This window comes from Aquarana catesbeiana, linkage group LG06, assembly GCF_042186555.1.
Source record: "Aquarana catesbeiana isolate 2022-GZ linkage group LG06, ASM4218655v1, whole genome shotgun sequence".
Lineage (NCBI taxonomy): Eukaryota > Metazoa > Chordata > Amphibia > Anura > Ranidae > Aquarana > Aquarana catesbeiana.
This window is the reverse complement of record NC_133329.1, coordinates 279,878,891-279,898,923: the sequence shown is the minus strand read 5'-3', so window position 1 is coordinate 279,898,923 and position 20,033 is coordinate 279,878,891. Positions and strand designations below refer to the sequence as shown.

The 20,033-nt window shown below is 41.5% G+C and overlaps 1 protein-coding gene across 2 annotated transcripts in view; it reads left to right on the top strand.

Annotated features, from left to right (window-relative positions):
* PLEKHM3 (pleckstrin homology domain containing M3) overlaps window positions 1-20,033 on the top strand; it is a 323,563-nt gene that overhangs the window by 167,777 nt on the left and 135,753 nt on the right. For both annotated transcript variants that reach the window (XM_073633403.1, XM_073633404.1), the window contains exon 5: window positions 18,130-18,323. In XM_073633403.1, coding sequence (XP_073489504.1) covers window positions 18,130-18,323 — 194 coding nt within the window. The remainder of the gene's footprint in view (window positions 1-18,129; window positions 18,324-20,033) is intronic.

Sequence of the window (20,033 nt, the reverse complement as noted above, 5' to 3'; positions counted from 1 at the left end):
TGATTGGCACTGATAGGCGGTACTGATTGGCACTGACAGGTAGCACTGCTGAGGTACTGACAGGTTTTACTGCTGGGCACTGATTGGCACTGATGAGGACTGACTGGCACTGTGGTGAGAACTAATTTGCACTGATATGGGCATTGATTGCCACTGATCTGGGCTCTGTCATCTGTTTTTTTTATGGGGCACTGACTGGCAGCTGTGGTAGCACATCTGATGGGGCTGTGCTGATAATCAATGTGCTGCGGAAAAACATGCGGCGCTTTACCGTCGTTTTTGCTATTCGGCCGATAGCTGGGGCACTTTTAAAAGGGTTAAAACCGCCCGCAAAGCGATTTGACGGCGGTTCCGCGGCGCTGCCTATTAATTTTAATGGGCAGGGGCTCTTTAGGAGCGGTGAGTTCACTGCTCCAAAGAAGCTGCTGGCAGGACTTTTTCTGACACCCTGCCAGCGCACAGCTCCAGTGTAAATGAAGCCGCTGTTTCAGGGCACTTTGCAGGCGCTATTTTTAACGCTATAGCGCCTGCAAAGCACCTCAGCGTGAAAGGGGTCTTACTGTGTGGGGGATGGATACACCTCTGCTTAGCTAAAACACAATATCTCTCTTTTGCTCCCTGACAGATCAGCAGTTTGCCTTGCTTATATAGGCACACTGCTGCTCCATCTCTCCACAGAACGATCGGCCTGCCCCGCTGGCTATTGCGGCCGTCGAACCTGCTGATTGGCTCCCACTGTGTCCAATCGCTCCAGCAGCATGCGCGCACCCCCTACACCGCCTGCACAAAATCAAGTGCAGGTACGTGATTTTGCGCACCCGGGCCACCCTGCTGCAGTATATATGCGCTGGCCGGTCTGGAAGCAGTTAAAACCACTTTAGATACCTTGTTTCCTATCATTAGACCTCCAGCTTTTCACATTCTGTGTTTTTACCTAGGTGGTGTGATGTATGTACTGGTCTCCTGCAGCCTTTGAATTTACACCTCACACATCCAAGAAGGCTGTATTTTACTAATAAAAACTGCACTTTTTTCATAATATAGAAGAGAACTTTATAACCTCTTCACTGACTTACCTGGTCCAGAAATTTTAAAGAAATTTGAATTATTATTGCAATTATTAAATATCATAAGTGAAAATTTTTACATATGGTGCGTTTTTAATAATGGTTAATTCTTCAGAACTTTTATTGCTAGGGCTGGCGTACACTGAGATTTGTGTTTTGCTTAGATTAGTTTGTGACGCCTTTGACAAATCTGTAATGCAGCATTCAAATCTCGAAACTGGATTTTACAGAGAAGTGCACATTCAAACTTGCCTAAACCTCATATACAGTCAGGTCCACAAATATTGGTACATCAACACAATTCTAATCTTTTTGGCTCTATACACCACCACAATGGATTTGAAATGAAACTAACAAGATGCGCTTTAGCTGCAGACTTTCACCTTTAATTTGAGGGTATTTACATCCAAATCAGGTGAACGGTGTAGGAATTACAACAGTTTGTATATTTGCTTCCCACTTTTTAAGGGACCAAAAGTAATGGGACAATTGGCTGCTCAGGTGTTTCGTGGCCAGGTATGTGTTATTCCCTCATTATCACATTTACAAGGAGCAGATAAATGGTCCAGAGTTAATTTCAAGTGTGCTTTTTGCATTTGGAATCTGTTGCTGTCAAAGAGATCCAAAGAGCTGTCACTATCAGTGAAGCAAGCCATCATTAGGCTGAAAAAACAAAAACAAACCCATCAGAGAGATAGCAAAAACATTAGGTGTGGCCAAATCAACTGTTTGGTACATCCTTAAAAAGAAAGAACGCACCGGTGAGCTCAGCAACATCAAAAGACCCAGAAGACAACGGAAAACAACTGTGGTGCATGACCGAAGATTTCTTTCCCAGTTGGCCAGATCAAGAACACTCTCCAGGAGGTAGGTGTTTGTGTGTCAAAGTCAACAATCAAGAGAAGACTTCACCAGAGTGAATACAGAGTGTTCACCACAAGATGTAAACCATTGGTGAGCCTCAAAAATAGGAAGGCCAGATTAGAGTTTGCCAAACAACATCTAAAAAAGCCTTCACAGTTCTGGAACAACATCCTATGGACAGATGAGACCAAGATCAACTTGTACCAGAGTGATGGGAAGAGAAGAGTATGGAGAAGTAAAGGAACTGCTCATGATCCAAAGCATACCACCTCATCAGTGAAGCATGGTGGTGGTAGTGTCATGGCGTGGGCATGTATGGCTGCCAATGGAACTGGTTCTCTTGTATTTATTGATGATGTGACTGCTGACAAAAGCAGCAAGATGAATTCTGAAGTGTTTTGGGCAATATTATCTGCTCATATTCAGCAAAATGCTTCAGAACTCATTGGACGGCTCTTCACAGTGCAGATGGACAATGACCCGAAGCATACTGCGAAAGCAACCAAAGAGTTTTTTAAGGGAAAGAAGTGGATTGTTATACAATGGCCAAGTCAATCACCTGACCTGAATCCGATTGAGCATGCATTTCATTTGCTGAAGACAAAACTGAAGGGAAAATGCCCCAAGAACAAGCAGGAACTGAAGACAGTTGCAGTAGAGGCCTGGCAGAGCATCACCAGGGATGAAACCCAGCGTCTGCTGATGTCTATGCGTTTCAGACTTCAGGCTGTAATTGACTGCAAAGGATTTGCAACCAAGTATTAAAAAAGTGAAAGTTTGATGGATGATTGTTAATCTGTCCCATTACTTTTGGTGCCTTAAAAAGTGGGAGGCGCATATACATGTTCCTACACCGTTCACCTGATTTGGATGTAAATACCCTCAAATTAGAGCTGAAAGTCTGCAGTTAAAGCACATCTTGTTCGTTTAATTTCAAATCCATTGTGGTGGTGTATAGAGCCAAAAAGATTAGAATTGTGTTGATGTCCCAATATTTATGGACCTGACTGTAAAAATTGCCATTGTATACGAATTCTTATTATGATAGCTGAACTTTAGCAAAAGCTTGCTCCAGTTATGCATTAAATAAAATTCATTTCTACATTGAAATAGCATAAGTACTAGAATCTGTCTTAGTATCCGGATACTGTAATCCTCTGCACAACAGTACTCAGGCCTGTAGTGGAATGGGTATCCAGTTAGGGTGCTTTTGCTTTGCACAGTGTCCATGTGAACTCTCACAGAAGGGAAAAGCACCAGGACAATTGTGTTTGTACTGCTTCCCCTTCACTGTCTAATCAGAGTGGGGTAAGTTTCAGAGCATACTGTGTTGCTTTACTGTAGAATAGCCTTCAGAGACCTGGCTATACAGTGTTAGGGTGACCACATTTCCAAACTGCCATTTGATACTTTTTTTTGCCAATTTTTGGGGCAGGGGGTGAGTGTCACCTCTTTAGCTCTGAGGGGTTCATGCTGGGACCTGTAGTCCTTCACTTTTGGGGGGAATCACATCGCCAAAAGTGAAGGACTACAAGTCCCAGCATGATCCCCTCATATCTAAGAATGTTACTCTCCCACAAAATTGAAGGACTACAAGTCGCAGCATGACCCCTGATATCTAAGGATGTGACTCCCCCCTCCAAAAAAAGTGATGGACTACAAGTCCCAGCATGAACCCCTGAGTTTTAAGGATGTGACTCCACCCTACAATCGAAAGATTACAAGTCCCAGCATGGACCCCTTAGGTCTAAGCGTGTGACCCCATAGATTTCACGCAGTTATGCTGGGACCTGTAGGGGTTGGGGGGGGGTCACATCTCCCAAAAGTGAAGGACTACAAGTCCCAGTGTCACTATTCTCCCTGAAATGGAGGTTTTGAAATTTGTAAGAAATCTCTATTCCAGCCTAAATTCTGTTGCCATCTGGAATGACGTCTAGCCACACCTTTCTATTTCCAGTAGCAAATTGGGGGGCCGCTCCCCAGTAGTCTCTGTCCGTTTCAGGAAGCTCTGTGGAAAAGGGGCTCGGCTGTGCTGCACCGACATACACCGCACGTCACCGGAGCCGGGTGTGAGAGCGGCGGGCTGTGAGGTGTCATACAGCGGGACCGCGGCTCTGCTACGGCCGGAGGGGGGGTGAGCTGAGGCCATGTCCTAAGCGGGGCTGTGTGGCGGTGAGGTGTTAGTTCCATGTATTGTAAAGGGAAATAATAGTTCCACTGCGGGACACTGTATTGTTCCAGAATGAAGGTGCCCGGGTACCCGGGACAGACCTGCAAAATGCGGGACTGTCCCGGACAATCCAGGACACGTGGTCACCCTATAAGTGTGATAGCAGTGAATTTGGAAAAAAGTATAGCTATGTATTGACAGAAAACAGTAGAATAGATGAGTGCTGTCAGGACATTTATTAGGCTTCATTAGCCTACACGGACTGCTCCTAAACTCGAGTTTAGGAGATTTGGGCATTTTTTTGCCAAAGATCCTAAACTCGACTCCATAAAAGCCTATGTGTCAGTGTACACATACTACCACAGTTAGATGAGCTTCAACCTCCCTCTCCTGAACGTGGAAGAATCGCATCCAGGATAGAAACGTTTTGCAATTTTGCCGTGTTTTGCTTTGTCCCGCGGCCACAGTAAATGTAGGCTGGTAAATGAAGTCTTATGCCCCGTACACACGATCGGACATTCCGACAACAAAATCCATGGATTTTTTCCGACGGATGTTGGCTCAAATCTGTCTTGCATACACAAATAAATCTTGTCATTCCGAACGTCAAGAACACGGTGACGTACAACACTTACGACGAGCCGAGAAAAATGAAGTTCAATAGCCAGTGCGGCTCTTCTGCTAGATTCTGAGCATGCGTGGCACTTTGTGCGCCAGAATTGTTTACACACGATCGGAATTTATGCGAACGGATTTTGTTGTCGGGAAATTTGAGAACCAGAGCTCAAATTTTGTGCAACGGAAATTCCGATGGAAACTGTCCGATGGAGCCTACACACGGTCGGAATTTCCGACAACAAGCTCCGATCGCACATTTTACACAGGAAAGTCCGACCGTGTGTACAGAGCATTAGGGTAGAAAATCTCACAAATAATTTCTCTTCTCTAATATTTGTGGAACGAGCAACCATAATGTGATATATCTACACTGCTATATAGGAAGCATGTATGACAATGATTTTTAAATAGATGCTCTTGTAATTTAAACTAAACCTTCTGTGTGAGAATTTAGCAAAAGTAAAAAGAGATTGTCCATTACCATTGATGTAATCCACTGTCTGGTGGGGCAGAAGATGGGACAGTGAAAGAGTATATACTATACAGTAGAAAATATTTGGAATATACTGTATATCACACAGCAGAATGTGTACTGCGGAGTATAGAATGCACAGTACACAGTAAATCAGTGTACTGCAACAATTGCATACAGAGTAAAGCAGCGTGGAGCATTTAAATTACATCATAGTGTAGATAGTAGAGAGCTGTTAAGTATAGACTATAGTGTACAGCATAGTGCACAGAGTGGAGCAATGTACATTATAATATAAAGCACAGTCTATAGAGTTAAACAGTGCAGACGAAATATAGTACAGCTTGAATACAATGTATAGTACAATGTATGGAGCAGAGCCATGCACAGTATAATGTACAACACCGTGTAGAGAAATGTGAACTGTAAAATGTAAAGCATGGATACAATATATAATACAAGGAATGTGTAGAGTGGAGCAGCATATAGTACATTGTTCAGAGTGGAGAGATGTGGACTATATAATGTAAATCTTGGATACAATACAGTGCCTTGAAAAAGTATTCACACCCCTGGAAATTTTCCACATTTTGTCATCTTGCAACCAAAAATGTAAATGTATTTTATTGTGATTTGTATGTGATAGACCAGGGATCTCTGAACTATGGCCCTCCAGTCGTTCAGTAACTACAATTCCCATCATACCTAGTCATGTCTGTCAATGTCAGAGTTTTCCAATGCCTCATGGGACATGTAGTTCCACAACAGCTGGAGGGCTGTAGTTTGGAGATCCCTGTGATAGACCAACACAAAGTGACACATAATTTTGAAGTGGAAGGAAAATGATAAATGGTTTTCAAATTTTTTTACATATAATTATGTGAAAAGTGTGGCGTGTATTTGGATTCAGCCCTGTCAGTCAATACTTTGTAGAACCACATTTTGCTGCAATTACAGCTGCAAGTCTTTTTGGGTATGTCTCTACCAGCTTTTCACATCTAGAGAGTGAACTTTTTTCCCAATCTTCTTTGCAAAATAGCTCAAGCTCTTTCAGATTGGATGGAGATCGTCTGTGAACAGCAATTTTCAAGTCTTGCCACAGATTCTCAATTGGATTTAGGTCTGGACTTTGGGCCATTCTAACACATAAATATGCCTTGATCTAAAACATTCCATTGTAGTTCTGGCTGTATGTTTAGGGTCATTGTCCTGCTGGAAGGTGAACCTCCGCTCCAGTCGCAAGTCTTTTACAGACTCTAATGGGGCATACACACGGTCGGACTTTTCGGCTACAAAAGTCCGACGGACACCGACGGACCAAATCCCGTGGACAATCCGATCGTGTGTGGGCTTCCCCGGACTTTCAGCTGACTTTTCCAGTGGCAAATCTGACGGACTTTAGATTTGGAACTTGCTTCAAATCTTTACGTCGTAACTCCGCCGGACCCAGAAATCCGCTCGTCTGTATGCTAGTCCAACGGACAAAAACCCACGCTAGGGCACCTATTGGCTACTGGCTATCAACTTCCTTATTTTAGTCCTGTGTATGTCATCATGTACGAATCCGTCTGACTTTTGTGTGATCGTATGTAGGCAAGTCCGTTCGTTATAAAGTCCGCCGCAAGTCCGCCAAAAGTCAGTCGAAAGTTTGTCGGACGGGCTGTCGGACTTTTGTAGCCGAAAAATCCGACCGTGTGTACGCCCCATAACAGGTTTTCGTCTAAGATTGCCCTGTACTTGACTCCATCCATCTTCCCATCAACTCTGACCAGCTTCCCTGTCCCTGCTGAAGAAAAGCAACCCCACAACATGATGCTGCTACCACCATGTTGAACGGTGGGGATGGTGTGTTGAGGTTGATGTGCAGTGTTGGTTTTCTGCCACACATAACGTTACTTTTAGGCCAAAAAGGTCAATTTTGTTCTCATCTGACCAGAGCACCTTCTTCCACATATTTGCTGTCTCCCCCACATTGCTTCTCACAAACTGCAAATGGGACTTCTTATGGCTTTCTTTCAACAATGGCTTTCTTCTTGCCACTCTTCCATAAAGGCCAGATTTGTGGAGTGCACGACTAATAGTTGCCCTGCGGACAGATTCTTCCACCTGAGCTGTGGATCTCTGCAGCTCCTCCAGAGTTACCATGGGCCTCTTGGCTGCTTCTCTGATTAATGCTGTCCTTGCCCAGCCTGTTAGTTTAGGTGGACGGCCATGTCTTGGTAGATTTTTAGTTGTGCCATACTCTTTCCATTTTCAGATGATGGATTGAACAGTGCTCCGTGAGATGTTCAAAGCTTGGGATATGTTTTTATAAACTAATCCTGCTGTAGACTTCTCCACAACTTTATCCCTGACCTGTCTGGTGTGTTCCTTGGCCTTCATGATGCTGTTTGTTCACTAAAATTCTCTAACAAACCTATGAGGGCTTCACAGAACAGCTGTGTTTATACTGAGATTAAATTAAACACATGTGGACTCTATTTACTAATTAGGTGACTTCTGAAAGCAATTGGTTCCACTAGATTTTATTTAGGGATATCAGAGTAAAGGGGCTGAATACAAATACACGCCACACTTTTCAGATATTTATTTGTACACATTTTTGAAAAACATTTATCATTTTCCTTCCACTTCACAATAATGTGCCACTTTGTGTTGGTCTATCACATAAAATCCAAAGAAAATACATTTATGTTTTTGGTTGTAACATGACAAAATGTGGAAAATGTCAAGGGGTATGAATACTTTTTCAAGTCACTGTATATAGTACAATGCATAGAGTGGAGTGGTGAACAGTATAATGTACAGCAAAGTATCAGGAGTGGAGTGGACTATACAATGTACAGCATGCATACAGTTTTTGATACAATGCATAGAGCAGAGTGGTGTTTGGTATAATGGACAGCACAATAAGGAGAGTGGAGCAGCATGGACTATATAATGTACAGCATGAATAATATATATATATATATATATATATATATATATATATATATATATATATATATATACATATAGTAGAGTGTTGTGCAGTATAAAACATTCTGTTGTGCAGTGTACACTATAATGTACAGAATTAAGTGTTGTGGGCTATACATTATATTGTACAACACAGTGTACAGAGTGGATACAATATATAGTACAACGTATACAGATTAGTGTAATGTAGAATCTACAGCACAGTGAAGAGAAAGGAGAAGTGTGCCATACTCAATATAGAATACACAGATTATTTCCTCGCATTGAATATGGTTTTTATCAATATGCTGCACAATTTTGTAATTTTATTTACTATAATGCAAAGAAAAGAAAAATAGCTGCGCTGAGGATTATACAGGTAATAGTGATAAACCAATGTGAAACAAATAAGTGAAATTCAAAAATTTAAATAATAATGGTATGATAACCCAAAAAAATAGGTGAATATTATAAATAACAATGAAAATATAATTGCAAAACACAATGTTGTAAATGTTGTGACAATACAATATAATCTTCCACCACCATTGAGTGCTGATCATCATGAGCAATATCTAGCAATGCTAGATTGCTAGATCTCATTACACCAGAGAGAGTGGAGCTGAACAGTTACAGATCCAGTCAGAGTTCAGTTTTATGGAAGCAAGTGGCCAAAATAGCGGGTGTCGGCTACACGGAGTCCTGGTTGATGTTTTGAGTGCTCCATCCATGATCCCCACATTAAAGGCCTTGGCTGGGTTATAGCCGCAAGCTGCTATTTTGCTTGCCTCTGGTAAGCGCATATTCCTTATGGTGATCAGCACTCAATGGTGGTGGAAGATTATATTGTATTGTCACAACATTTACAACATTGTGTTTTGCAATTATATTTTTATTGTTATTTATAATATTCCCCTATTTTTTGGGTTATCATAGCATTATCATTTCAATTTTTGAATTTCATTTATTTGTTTCACATTGGTTTATCACTATTACCTGTATAATCCTCAGCGCAGCTATTTTTCTTTTAATTTTCTATAGGTGTATGTATTCCACATATTAGTTGCTGCTATGTTTGTTTTTCAGGCTAAGTGCCTTATTAACTCTTTCCTCTCTATAATGCAGTCTTAAGAAAAAAAAATGTCAGTACAAATATCTTTCATATTAAATTTCAGAAAAAATGTAAAAAAAAATTGTTTTCTGTTCCAAGCCTTATTTTTTCTGCAATACACTTTGCAGTCTTGGTTAAGGGTTATTTCTGATTAAGCTGAGCTTACATTGGTACAATATGTCTGCAGAAGATGACATTTAAAATCTGAAAAAAAAAAATCCTTTCTGCCACAATTTGCCTTCCTGAAATGGCACAATTTAGCTCTGTCTCAGTGTAAACATGGACTTAAGGGCCTGGAAGCCTAATGGCATTGCTCAATATATCATTTTCCATCAATCTAGTCTCAAGTGTCATGAACAAAATTTCCTCCTGCTTAAGAATGGAATACATTAGCAGGAGCTATTTCATCTTTTTTTCCCTACTCCATTTGAGTGAATACATAATGGCAAAGAAAAAAAGGTTCAGTGAATTCTGGTAATTAATTTAACATAGTTGGCCTGTCTGGTGTATATTGTATATCTTCCTTTAATATATAATACATTTTGGATCTGATGAATACAATTGTATTTCATAAAAGCTTGTGTTACTTTATGTCATAAGGGGTCTGCTTCACGAGAGAAGGAAAGCATAACTTTATTTCATTTATTCGTAGGGGTCAGAGACTTTATAGAGCCAGGTGGTCAGCCATTCATTTTACTTTTTCTACTGTTTTAAAGATAAATGAATGTATAGGTGACAGTCATTGCAACCAGTAGTGTATACATCTGCAAATAATCTGATCAGTATGAATGGGAAGTTATCATCCAACCGTATAACATACAGTCTGTTCTTTGTTAGATATCCCATTCTTCTTCTTCTTCTTCTTTATATAGCGCCAACAGTTTACGCAGCAGTTTACAATATAAAAGGGAGACAATACAGATAAAATAAAAGAGGATTAAGAGGGCCCTGCTCAGAAAAGTCTTTACATTTTTATGACAGTTTAGTAAATGCATGCATGCTGCAAAGTATTTACACAAAGTATATAAAACAGTTTTTAAACGCAAACCAAAAAACGTAGTAGAGAAAAATAGAAAACTAATGCAGCCATGACATTTAACTGGTAAGCTGCAAGATATTACATTCTTGTTTTTGTATTTAATACTGCTCAAAGTGGATGTAAACCCTAACATATAGCCAGTGAAGTGAACAGCCTCAAATGATACACAGGGATGAAACAAATCTCCCTACATACGTTTTACTGGCTGTCTTCAGCTTTATATATTCGTTAGAAAGTGCACATCGTGTTAGGAGATTTTCTCTTCCTGGTCACTACTGCAGTGAAGCCTGGGCATACAACCAAGACAGCTGATTGGAGGAAAGGCACCCCCCCCCACTCCACATAGGTAGAGACTTTCAGAGCTGTTAGTTGAATGGTTCAGCTCTGTGCTAATCTATTTATAGCTCCCTCCCCAACACAAATTTCAGGCTGCTTTTATCTCTTGTGATGGAGAACTTGTTAGAAGTTATCAGGCTGATAGCAGAATGGAACAGGAGAAAGCCACAGGACCTAGTGCTTTGTAGAGCGGTAAGATATATGTGCCCAGCTCAAATTTCATGAATCGGGTTTACATCCACTTTAAAGTGATATTAAAATCTAGGATTTTATATTTTAAAAATAACAAACATTCTATACTTACCTGCTCTGTGCAGTGAGTGGTTTTGTAAAGAGCAGCCCCGATCCTACTCTTCACGGGTCCCTCGCTAGCGCTTCTGGTCCCTCCCTCCTGCCGCGTGCCCCCAGAGCAAGCAGCCTGCTATGGGAGCACCCGTGCAGGCTCACTCCTGAGCTGCTGCTCTGCATGTCCATTCAAATAGAGCTGTGGCTCGGCCCCACCTCCTCTCTCTCCTTATTGGCTTGGGGGCTGTGATTGACAGCTCCCGCTGCTGTCTCAGCCAATAACGAGAGAAAGTCCCCGGAGAACCGAGGCTTTCGTGCATATCACTGGATTGAGATGAGGCTTGGGTAAGTCTTAGGGGGGGCGGCAGCTGCACACAGTTTTTTTACCATCATGCACTCTGTAAAACCTGTGGCCTTTACAATCACTTTAAGTTATCAAAGCTGTATGCTGTGTTTAAAATATAGCTACATTATTATTATTATACAGGATTTATATAGCGCTAACAGTTTTCGCAGCGCTTTACAATGTAGGGAGACACTACACCAACAGTACAATTCAAAACAAGAGGGTTAGAGAAGCTCTGCTCTTGCGAGCTTACAGTCTAAGTGGGAGGGGCTGGTGAAACAAAAGGTAGGGACTATGAGAGCTACTACTTATTCAACTGTGTCAAGGGCAGCTCCCATGTGAGAGTGCTAGCTTAGATACATGTTCCCCCACATATCCAGACAATACTGGGTATTTGCTCCCACTGGTTGAACAGAGCAGTGGGAGAGAGAGGAACACACCCCTAAGCATTATATTGTAATCACATTGTCCATTGGACAGTGCAGATCACACAAAAAAGATCCTCTCTCTTTCCTTTCACACAGTGATTGGTTGTGAGAGGAAAGGTACAGATTCATTCATGATTGCAGCCAGAACCAGTGCCAGAACTATAGCCATCCAATATCAGTGTCATCCGCTGCCAACCAGAACCACTGCCTGTACCAATATCAATGGCATCCAGTGCCTATACAGCCAGTACCTGTCCCACCCAGAACCAGTGACATCCAGTACCATCCAGAACCAGTGCCTGTACAGCCAGTGACCAGACAACAAATAGGGAGTGCCGCTCAAGGTTCCAGCCAGGTCCTCTCTTGTAGTATACCGCTGGGAGTGCTGGCAAGGACATAGCTCATCCGATCTTCAATGATACAAGAGACAAAAAAGGTCCTATGCGGCACAAATCACTGCAAGACCCTGTGGATGTGTGAAATGACAGCCTCAGTCTGGGCTCCAGCCAAGCCACATAACACATTTCACTCCACCTAATCATGGGGACCATGACCAAGCTCCTGGGACAGAGTAAAATGTGTTGGGGGCGTGGCTTGGCTGGAGCCCGGGCTGAGGCTGTTTTTCACAAATCCACAGGGTCTTGCAGTGATGTGCGGTGCATAGGATGTTTTTGTCTACTGCACAGCCAGTGACAGTACTAGTGCCAGCCAAAACCAGTGACTGTACATCCAGTACCAATGCCTAGTACCAGCACCTGTAAATTTAGTGCCATTGCCCGTACAACCAGTATCAGTGCCAGCCAAAACCAGTGCCTGTATAGCCAGTACCTGTGCCATTTAGTACCAGTGCCTGTACAGCCAGTACCATTGCCCAGGAAATCAGATGCATATTTTATGTCCCTTAAAAGCCTGAAGGTGCTGTCTGGATTTTGTCCCCTCTATGCAGCAAGGCTGTGAAAAATGCTCACATGAGTAGAAAAATGTGTTTTGGGTTGCAATTGTAAATATGCCCATTGCAGTGTGTGAGAAATAACTTGTTAAAATAACTTTATAAAAAAAATACATTTTCTTTTCTCTTTTCATTTTCCAAAAAAAGTTGCAAAACCTAGAACAAAATATCTTGCCTCTTACTAAATTTCTTGGAGTGTTTAAGTGTATCTGAAACCGCTGCGCTTAGGACAGAATGTAAGGTATGCAGCCCCCCTAAGGAAGCTTCCTTAAGGAGACTCCGCAAAGTGTTTAAAATGTATAATGGGGTATGGCGCTCCCTTTAGGGTATAGGGTAGTAGAGTAGTAGGGGGGGATTTTATTGTGTGATTCCTTGTGACTAGTTATTTACTCCAACTGTACCCCTAATGGCGGTACAGAATACCATCAACCCTATAAAGTGCAAAAAACCTAATGTGCAGCAGTGCAATCTTCAATGAAGCAATTCATAACTCATACATGTGACCACATTAGAAAAAGTAAATAAATAAAGAAACTAAACATTTCTAATATTCATGAATCATACATGTGACCACCCTGAAAGCAGGGGGGGTTATATGCTGAACCCCTAATTATATGATAGATCTTCACCAACAAGCCAGCATAAATATTAGTGACTTATTCACAAAAACCATACATACACCTTAAACCAAATTAAATTAATAAATAATATAACCAGTGATAATAGTCCTAAGTGTACTAGATCATTGATTTTCCCTTATACCACATGAACTTCCAAGTGCATTTTTACTCAGATTAGTGCAAGTGTGTGCAAATAATTATAGTCCATATGGTAATCAAAATCTTCATCCAATGTTCAAAATAATTTCCAAAGGAACTGTGACTGAGGTGCTTTCAGATGATAATGGTGACTTATTGTGCTCCCCCTCACGGGTCCCCACTCACCGAATCCCGCAACCCCAAAAGGGGCAAACAGCATAGGATATCACGGCCACAAACTCCTCTCCACCGCGATCATCTGAAGTATCCAAATTGGTCTCCGCTCACCGTGTATTTAAGGTATATTCTCCATGGCTCCCGAATCCCGCAACCCCAAAAGGGGCAAACAGCATAGGATATCACGGCCACAAACTCCTCTCCACCGCGATCATCTGAAGTATCCAAATTGGTCTCCGCTCACCGTGTATTTAAGGTATATTCTCCATGGCTCCCTTGTTTTAAGGAGATTTCATTTCTGTGTACCAGTTCACTCCTTGCTGTAGTGCTTCTCTACCTGATTCCTTTCACATGTGTGGTTTGGTTGTGCTCACGTGAGGAGAGAAGCACTGCAGCAAGGAGTGAACTGGTACACAGACATGAAATCTCCTTAAAACAAGGGAGCCATGGAGAATATACCTTAAATACACAGTGAGCGGAGACCAATTTGGATACTTCAGATGATCGCGGTGGAGAGGAGTTTGTGGCTGTGATATCCTATGCTGTTTGCCCCTTTTGGGGTTGCGGGATTCGGTGAGTGGGGACCCGTGAGGGGGAGCACAATAAGTCACCATTATCATCTGAAAGCACCTCAGTCACAGTTCCTTTGGAAATTATTTTGAACATTGGATGAAGATTTTGATTACCATATGGACTATAATTATTTAATATTTATTATTATTACTAATTGCTTTGCACACACTTGCACTAATCTGAGTAAAAATGCACTTGGAAGTTCATGTGATATAAGGGAAAATCAATGATCTAGTACACTTAGGACTATTATCACTGGTTATATTATTTATTACTTTAATTTGGTTTAAGGTGTATGTATGGTTTTTGTGAATAAGTCACTAATATTTATGCTGGCTTGTTGGTGAAGAGCTATCATATAATTAGGGGTTCAGCATATAACCCCCCCCTGCTTTCAGGGTGGTCACATGTATGATTCATGAATATTGGAAATGTTTAGTTTATTTATTTACTTTTTCTAATGTGGTCACATGAATGAGTTATGAATTGCTTCATTGAAGATTGCACTGCTGCACATTAGGTTTTTTGCACTTTATAGGGTTGATGGAATTCTGTACCACCATTAGGGGTACAGTTGGAGTAAATAACTAGTCACAAGGAATCACACAATAAAATCCCCCCCCCTACTACTCTACTACCCTATACCCTAAAGGGAGCGCCATACCCCATTATACAATTTAAATTTCTTGAAGTGTCTACTTTCCAAAAATGGCCCATTTTGGGGGTGTTAGAACATCAGGGTTCATACATTTTTCAAACTTATACTGTAGTGTGTAGACTTTATAACTTTAATACAATCTAAAAATTTAATACTTACTTGCTTTTTTTTTTAACCAAAGAAATGTTGCTGAATACATTTTGTCCTAAATTTATGAGGAAAGATTAATTCCAATGTTCTATAACAGATAGTAAGGGAAACAGATTTTTTTCAGAACTCTCAGTCTTTCTTTTTTTTTCTATAGTAAACAATAAAAAAATCCAGTGGCAAATAAAATGGTTGATTTACTAAAGGCAAATATACTGTGCACTGCAAGTGCAGTTGCGCCAAATCTGGTAGGAAGCTCTGAAATGAGGGGAAGCTCTGCTGATTTCTATCATCCCATCATGTGCAAGCAAAAATGCAGTTTTTTTATTTTCCTTGCATGTTCCCCTCAGATCTAGAGAAACTGCACTTGCGGGTGCACTTGCAGTGCACAGGCTATTTGCCTTTAGTAAATTAACCCAATTGCGTTTCTCACAAGTACCTTTTGTTTGCCTTCAGCTAGGTACCTGTAGCCCTTTGGAACCTTGATCTGGATTGTACACTGGCCTTTGACTTCTTTATAACAGGCTTAATGTGTATAGGTTGAGCCCAGGATCGCAGGGTTTCCACAGGAATACAGTGATCAGTCTGAAAACTAAAGACTTTAGTTAACCAGGCCAAGTTAACTTTAAATAAAATAAATAGTTTATACAGCTTTAGTTTATACTGCATTTATGGTTGCACTCATGTATTTTCCAAACTTGTAGCTTTCAATGTGAAGAAGGTTTGCTAATGCTCATGCATAAATATGCTATACAGATTTTAAACATTATGGAAAATCTGGCAAAAATTTGATGTTATGTTATAGGATGAAAGATTCCTATTTAAACTGATCAGTTCATTTGAATTACCCTGTATCATGCTTTAAATTATTTAGGACTTATTCCAGCGTCCCTTCTTGCTTTCTTTTAATTCCCTTATTGAAAGTGTGAGTGTTCTCTCTGTAGTGAAAAACAAGCATAGGAAGAAGGTGCACCAGCCTCGTGCATTACCATAGGACTTTTTATTAGATAAAAACAATGCCATTATCCTCAAAGAATACACAATAAAGTGCATGTATCAATTCCCAAGCCACGGGAAACTTGTCCATCTGCAAGGGTGCAACTTACGCGTTTCAAGGGCAAAGCCCTATTCCTCATATTGGCATTGTTTTTAGCAAATAAAAAGTGCTATGGTAATGCACAAGGCCAATGCGCCGCTGCCTTATGCTTGTTTTTCAGTACTAGTTTGCCCTGAATCGAAGTGAGCAGCAAGGCTGATGTGGTGTATGATGTGGAAGTCCTCAGTGGTGGCTACCGATCCTTATTGACTAGATTGAAGAGGAGTCTACTCTGAGCCCACACGTGGACTGACTTCCTCAGGTCCTTTTCTACTTTTATCGCTAATTTTAACGCTCTGTAGTGCCTTCGATGAACAGCTACAGATTTCTAACTCATCTTCTAGTTCACTATGCTCCTGATCCTGAGGATGCTGGTAACACTGCATGAAATTAGGATCTGCATCATCAAACCTTTTTATCAGACTTTATTAAGTCTGCAATGGCAGGTATAGCTACTTTCCCTGAAAGGCAAAGCTCATCTTTACGAATGCAGCTTAGTGATTGGGGCAGATTTAAAGTTCTGGTTTTGAAAGCACAAAGAAGGTATTCTTTGTTGTTGTTCCCATCCTACTCAAACAACTGTGAAAACTAAACATTGACCAGCATTAGTTTGGTAAAGGCATTTTATGGAAGTATAATTAATATGAATAATATTGTTCACAGTTGTCTTTTAATTTATGTTTATAGTAAAATTTCATTACTGTTTAAGACAAAAATAAAAATGAAACCTTGAGATGCTTTAAAGCAGGGGTGTCAAACTCATTTTTATCGTGGGCTGCATTAACATTATGGCTGCCCTCGAAGGTCCAGTTGTATCTGTAAGACTAGATGTCCAGAGCACCCCACCCCCCCTTACATCAAATTTCAAGAGTCCCCCATTTTCCCTTTAATCCTAGTGCACACCCCTTACCTTGTGCTGCTGCTGAGAAGTAGCTGGGGGCAGAGTTGGGAAGTAGAAAATGTAGGTTCTAGAGGAGAACATAGAAGGGCTGGAGTCAGTTGCCATAGTCTGCTGAATGCTGAGACCGGTAGGCGGAGACCGGGGGGGTACTGTGACTGCACGGGATCTGTAAGAGGACTTCTATCCTCCTCTTTGCTGTCAACTGCCAAGACAGGGTGGCAGAGATGAGCCTCTCTGCAGTTGCATGGAGAAGTGCGGGATCTAGCGGAGGAGTTCTGTCCTCCGACTGCTAAGACAAAAGTGGGGGCGGATATGAGAGGGGTGCTACAGGAGAGGTGCGAGGGCCACATGAAATGGCATGGTGGGCTGAATTCAGCCCATGGGCTTTGTGTTTGACACATGTGCTTTAATTAGAACAGCATCTGCTCTATACTCCAGTCTTTCATCCAGGTACCGCTTTAGTGTACCACCCCCACTCTATTTTGGAAGTAATGCACTGATGTGGGGAACCCTGTTTGCAATGCACACTCTGTACAGGCTTCTTGCTGTCTATAACATCCAAAAACTTTATATAAAAATATGGCTGGTCTCACCAATTAGATTCAACCCTGAATTGTGAACATGACTAGTGATTGCAGTGACAGAGAAACTTACACAGCACATATTTTAGCAAATGCATTCCCAATGACCTTGTTATTCTTCCTGGGATCTGTCTGCAGGGGGTTACAGAGAACTTAAAATAAAGTTGGCCATACGCTATAAGATTTGTCTTGGAGAAATTTACTGATTCCCCTATCCACGCTAAACAGCTGGAGGAATCTTCAATGGTGGCTGTTGTATTCTGACAGCTGGTACCCACAACATGCACAATATTGGATGCACCAGCTGTTCAGCCAACAGTTTTTCACCTGGCTCCTTAAATTTTCAGATCAAAGATCTCAGGCAGGAGAGTGCTGACAGATTCCCTCCATGTTTGGCCAGCTTAAACGGCGGGAATTGAGGAAATTATGCAGGTTACCAATGCTGACCACCTTTTGAAAATGCTGGTTACATGGCTTTGTGTAGCTTCAACATTTTCTAAGTCAATAACTAGGAAAATGCGTGCAGCAAGTAAAGTTAGAAGTTCTAAAGCTTGTTGAGTGACTCAAAAAATTCTCCTCTTACATCTTTTTCCAGGTATCCAAGCAAGCAAAAGAGTTCTTGGAATATGTCTATGAAGAGCCATTGATTGATGTGCAGCAGGAGAACCCACTGCTCTACAGGCATGTTGATGCATTGGCTCAAGTTGTGCGTTTGAGACAGCAGTTGAAGTCACTCCGGGCTTATCTTTTTAGTTGCCGAGCAGTGGTGGCCGAAGACCTACGTAGAAGGTGGGTTTCAACAATGACCTGTCACCAAAACTGGAGCACATTATAATTGCTGAAAGTTATTATTACCACTTAATTTAAAATAAGAGGAGTAAAGTGCTGTAACAGCCTGCATGCAAGGAATAAACAAAATGCTGATTTTTTTACCATACAGGACAAATTTCAACAAGCAGCAGGCCCAATGCATTATAAGGGTTAAAACAAGCATGTTGTTTGTCTGTCTATTAATGGCAAAGCAACTGGTTTTCTTTATTCTTCTCTGATCCAGAGCAGCATAGACAGTACTCGTCCTTCCTTTGTTCTACTGCTCTTTTGAGCATTGAGAGTTGAAGGAAGTACTCATTACATATGAGTGTGGAGAAGCATATGCGTCATCCATGTGAGAGCAATGGACCCTCTGGCATAGTGTCCTATGGAGAGTCCATAGCTTTGTATGAGCTGAAACTCATAGTACAGAGGACTCATCTTTCGTTGCCAGAATAGCGAGAGAGTATTTGCATTTGTTGTTTTGCTATGCATGAAAAAAAAACACATTCTTTTTAAATAATATATAAAGTGATTGTAAAGGTTGTTTCTTTTTTAGGACTAAACTTGTTATACTTACCTGCTCTGTGCAGTGGTTTTTCACAGAGCAGTCCCGAACTCCCTATTTTGGGGTCTCCCGCTAGCGCTCTCGGTTCCTCCCTTCCAAGTGCCCCCATAGCAAGCTGCTCCACCCCATCCCTGCTCCATTCTCACAGGATGTGATTGACACCAGCAGGAGCCAATGGCTTTTGCTGCTGCCTCTGAGTCCTGCGAGGAGAGAGAGCAGTGCAGCGCAGGCACAGTGCTGGATCGAGATTAAGCTCAGGTAAGTATTTGGGGGGGGGGGGGGGGGGGGAGACTGAACATGAAAGGTTTTTTTTTCTACCTTAGCCTTTACAACCACTTTAACACCCTTATAATACATGCCAGCTGAATTATGTTCACAGTTTTTAGGAAAGAATGCCAAAAGACAGCCTTGTTGAGTGCTTCTAAATCAGGAAGCATAGGAAGCATTAAAGGGAAAGTATAATATACGAAGGGGCGTTCAAGTCAAACCAGGACTTTTGAGTTTATATAATAAAAAAACACATTTCAAGGAGTGGAAACTGCATTTGTTTTTCGTCATACTCCCCTGCTATATTTACATGTATACACTTATTCCAGTGTTTGCCTGGAAAGCTTTGGCATAGAATGAACCATCCTAGAACAGCCTGCTTCACTTGATCATTGGTGCTGAAATGCTGACCTCCAAGGAACTTCTTTAGGGTAACCCAGTGTGTGCTAACGTTTCGAAAATGCAAATGTTCTTGAATGATTGTGTTCACCGTTCCCACAGAAATATTTGTCTCTTGTGCAATTTCACGACAGGCTATGGGTCGATATATCCAGGATCAGGCGTCTGTTGTGGGATGGGAACCACCACGGCCTGGATCATCACTGATGGACATACGGCCATCTTTGAAATGTTTGCACCATTCAAATGTCTTACCGTTACTGAGCGTCTCATCACCATACTGTGCTTGAAGTCTTCTGTAGATGTCCGCGTGTTTTACACCTTCGTTTACAAAAAACGTGATCATCTCACGCTGATCCATGCACACACTAACACTTATGTCTGCCATCTCGATTAACAGTCTCTGTATTGGCCTGTGACATGTGCGTCGTCTATCAGTAATAGGACACACTTGC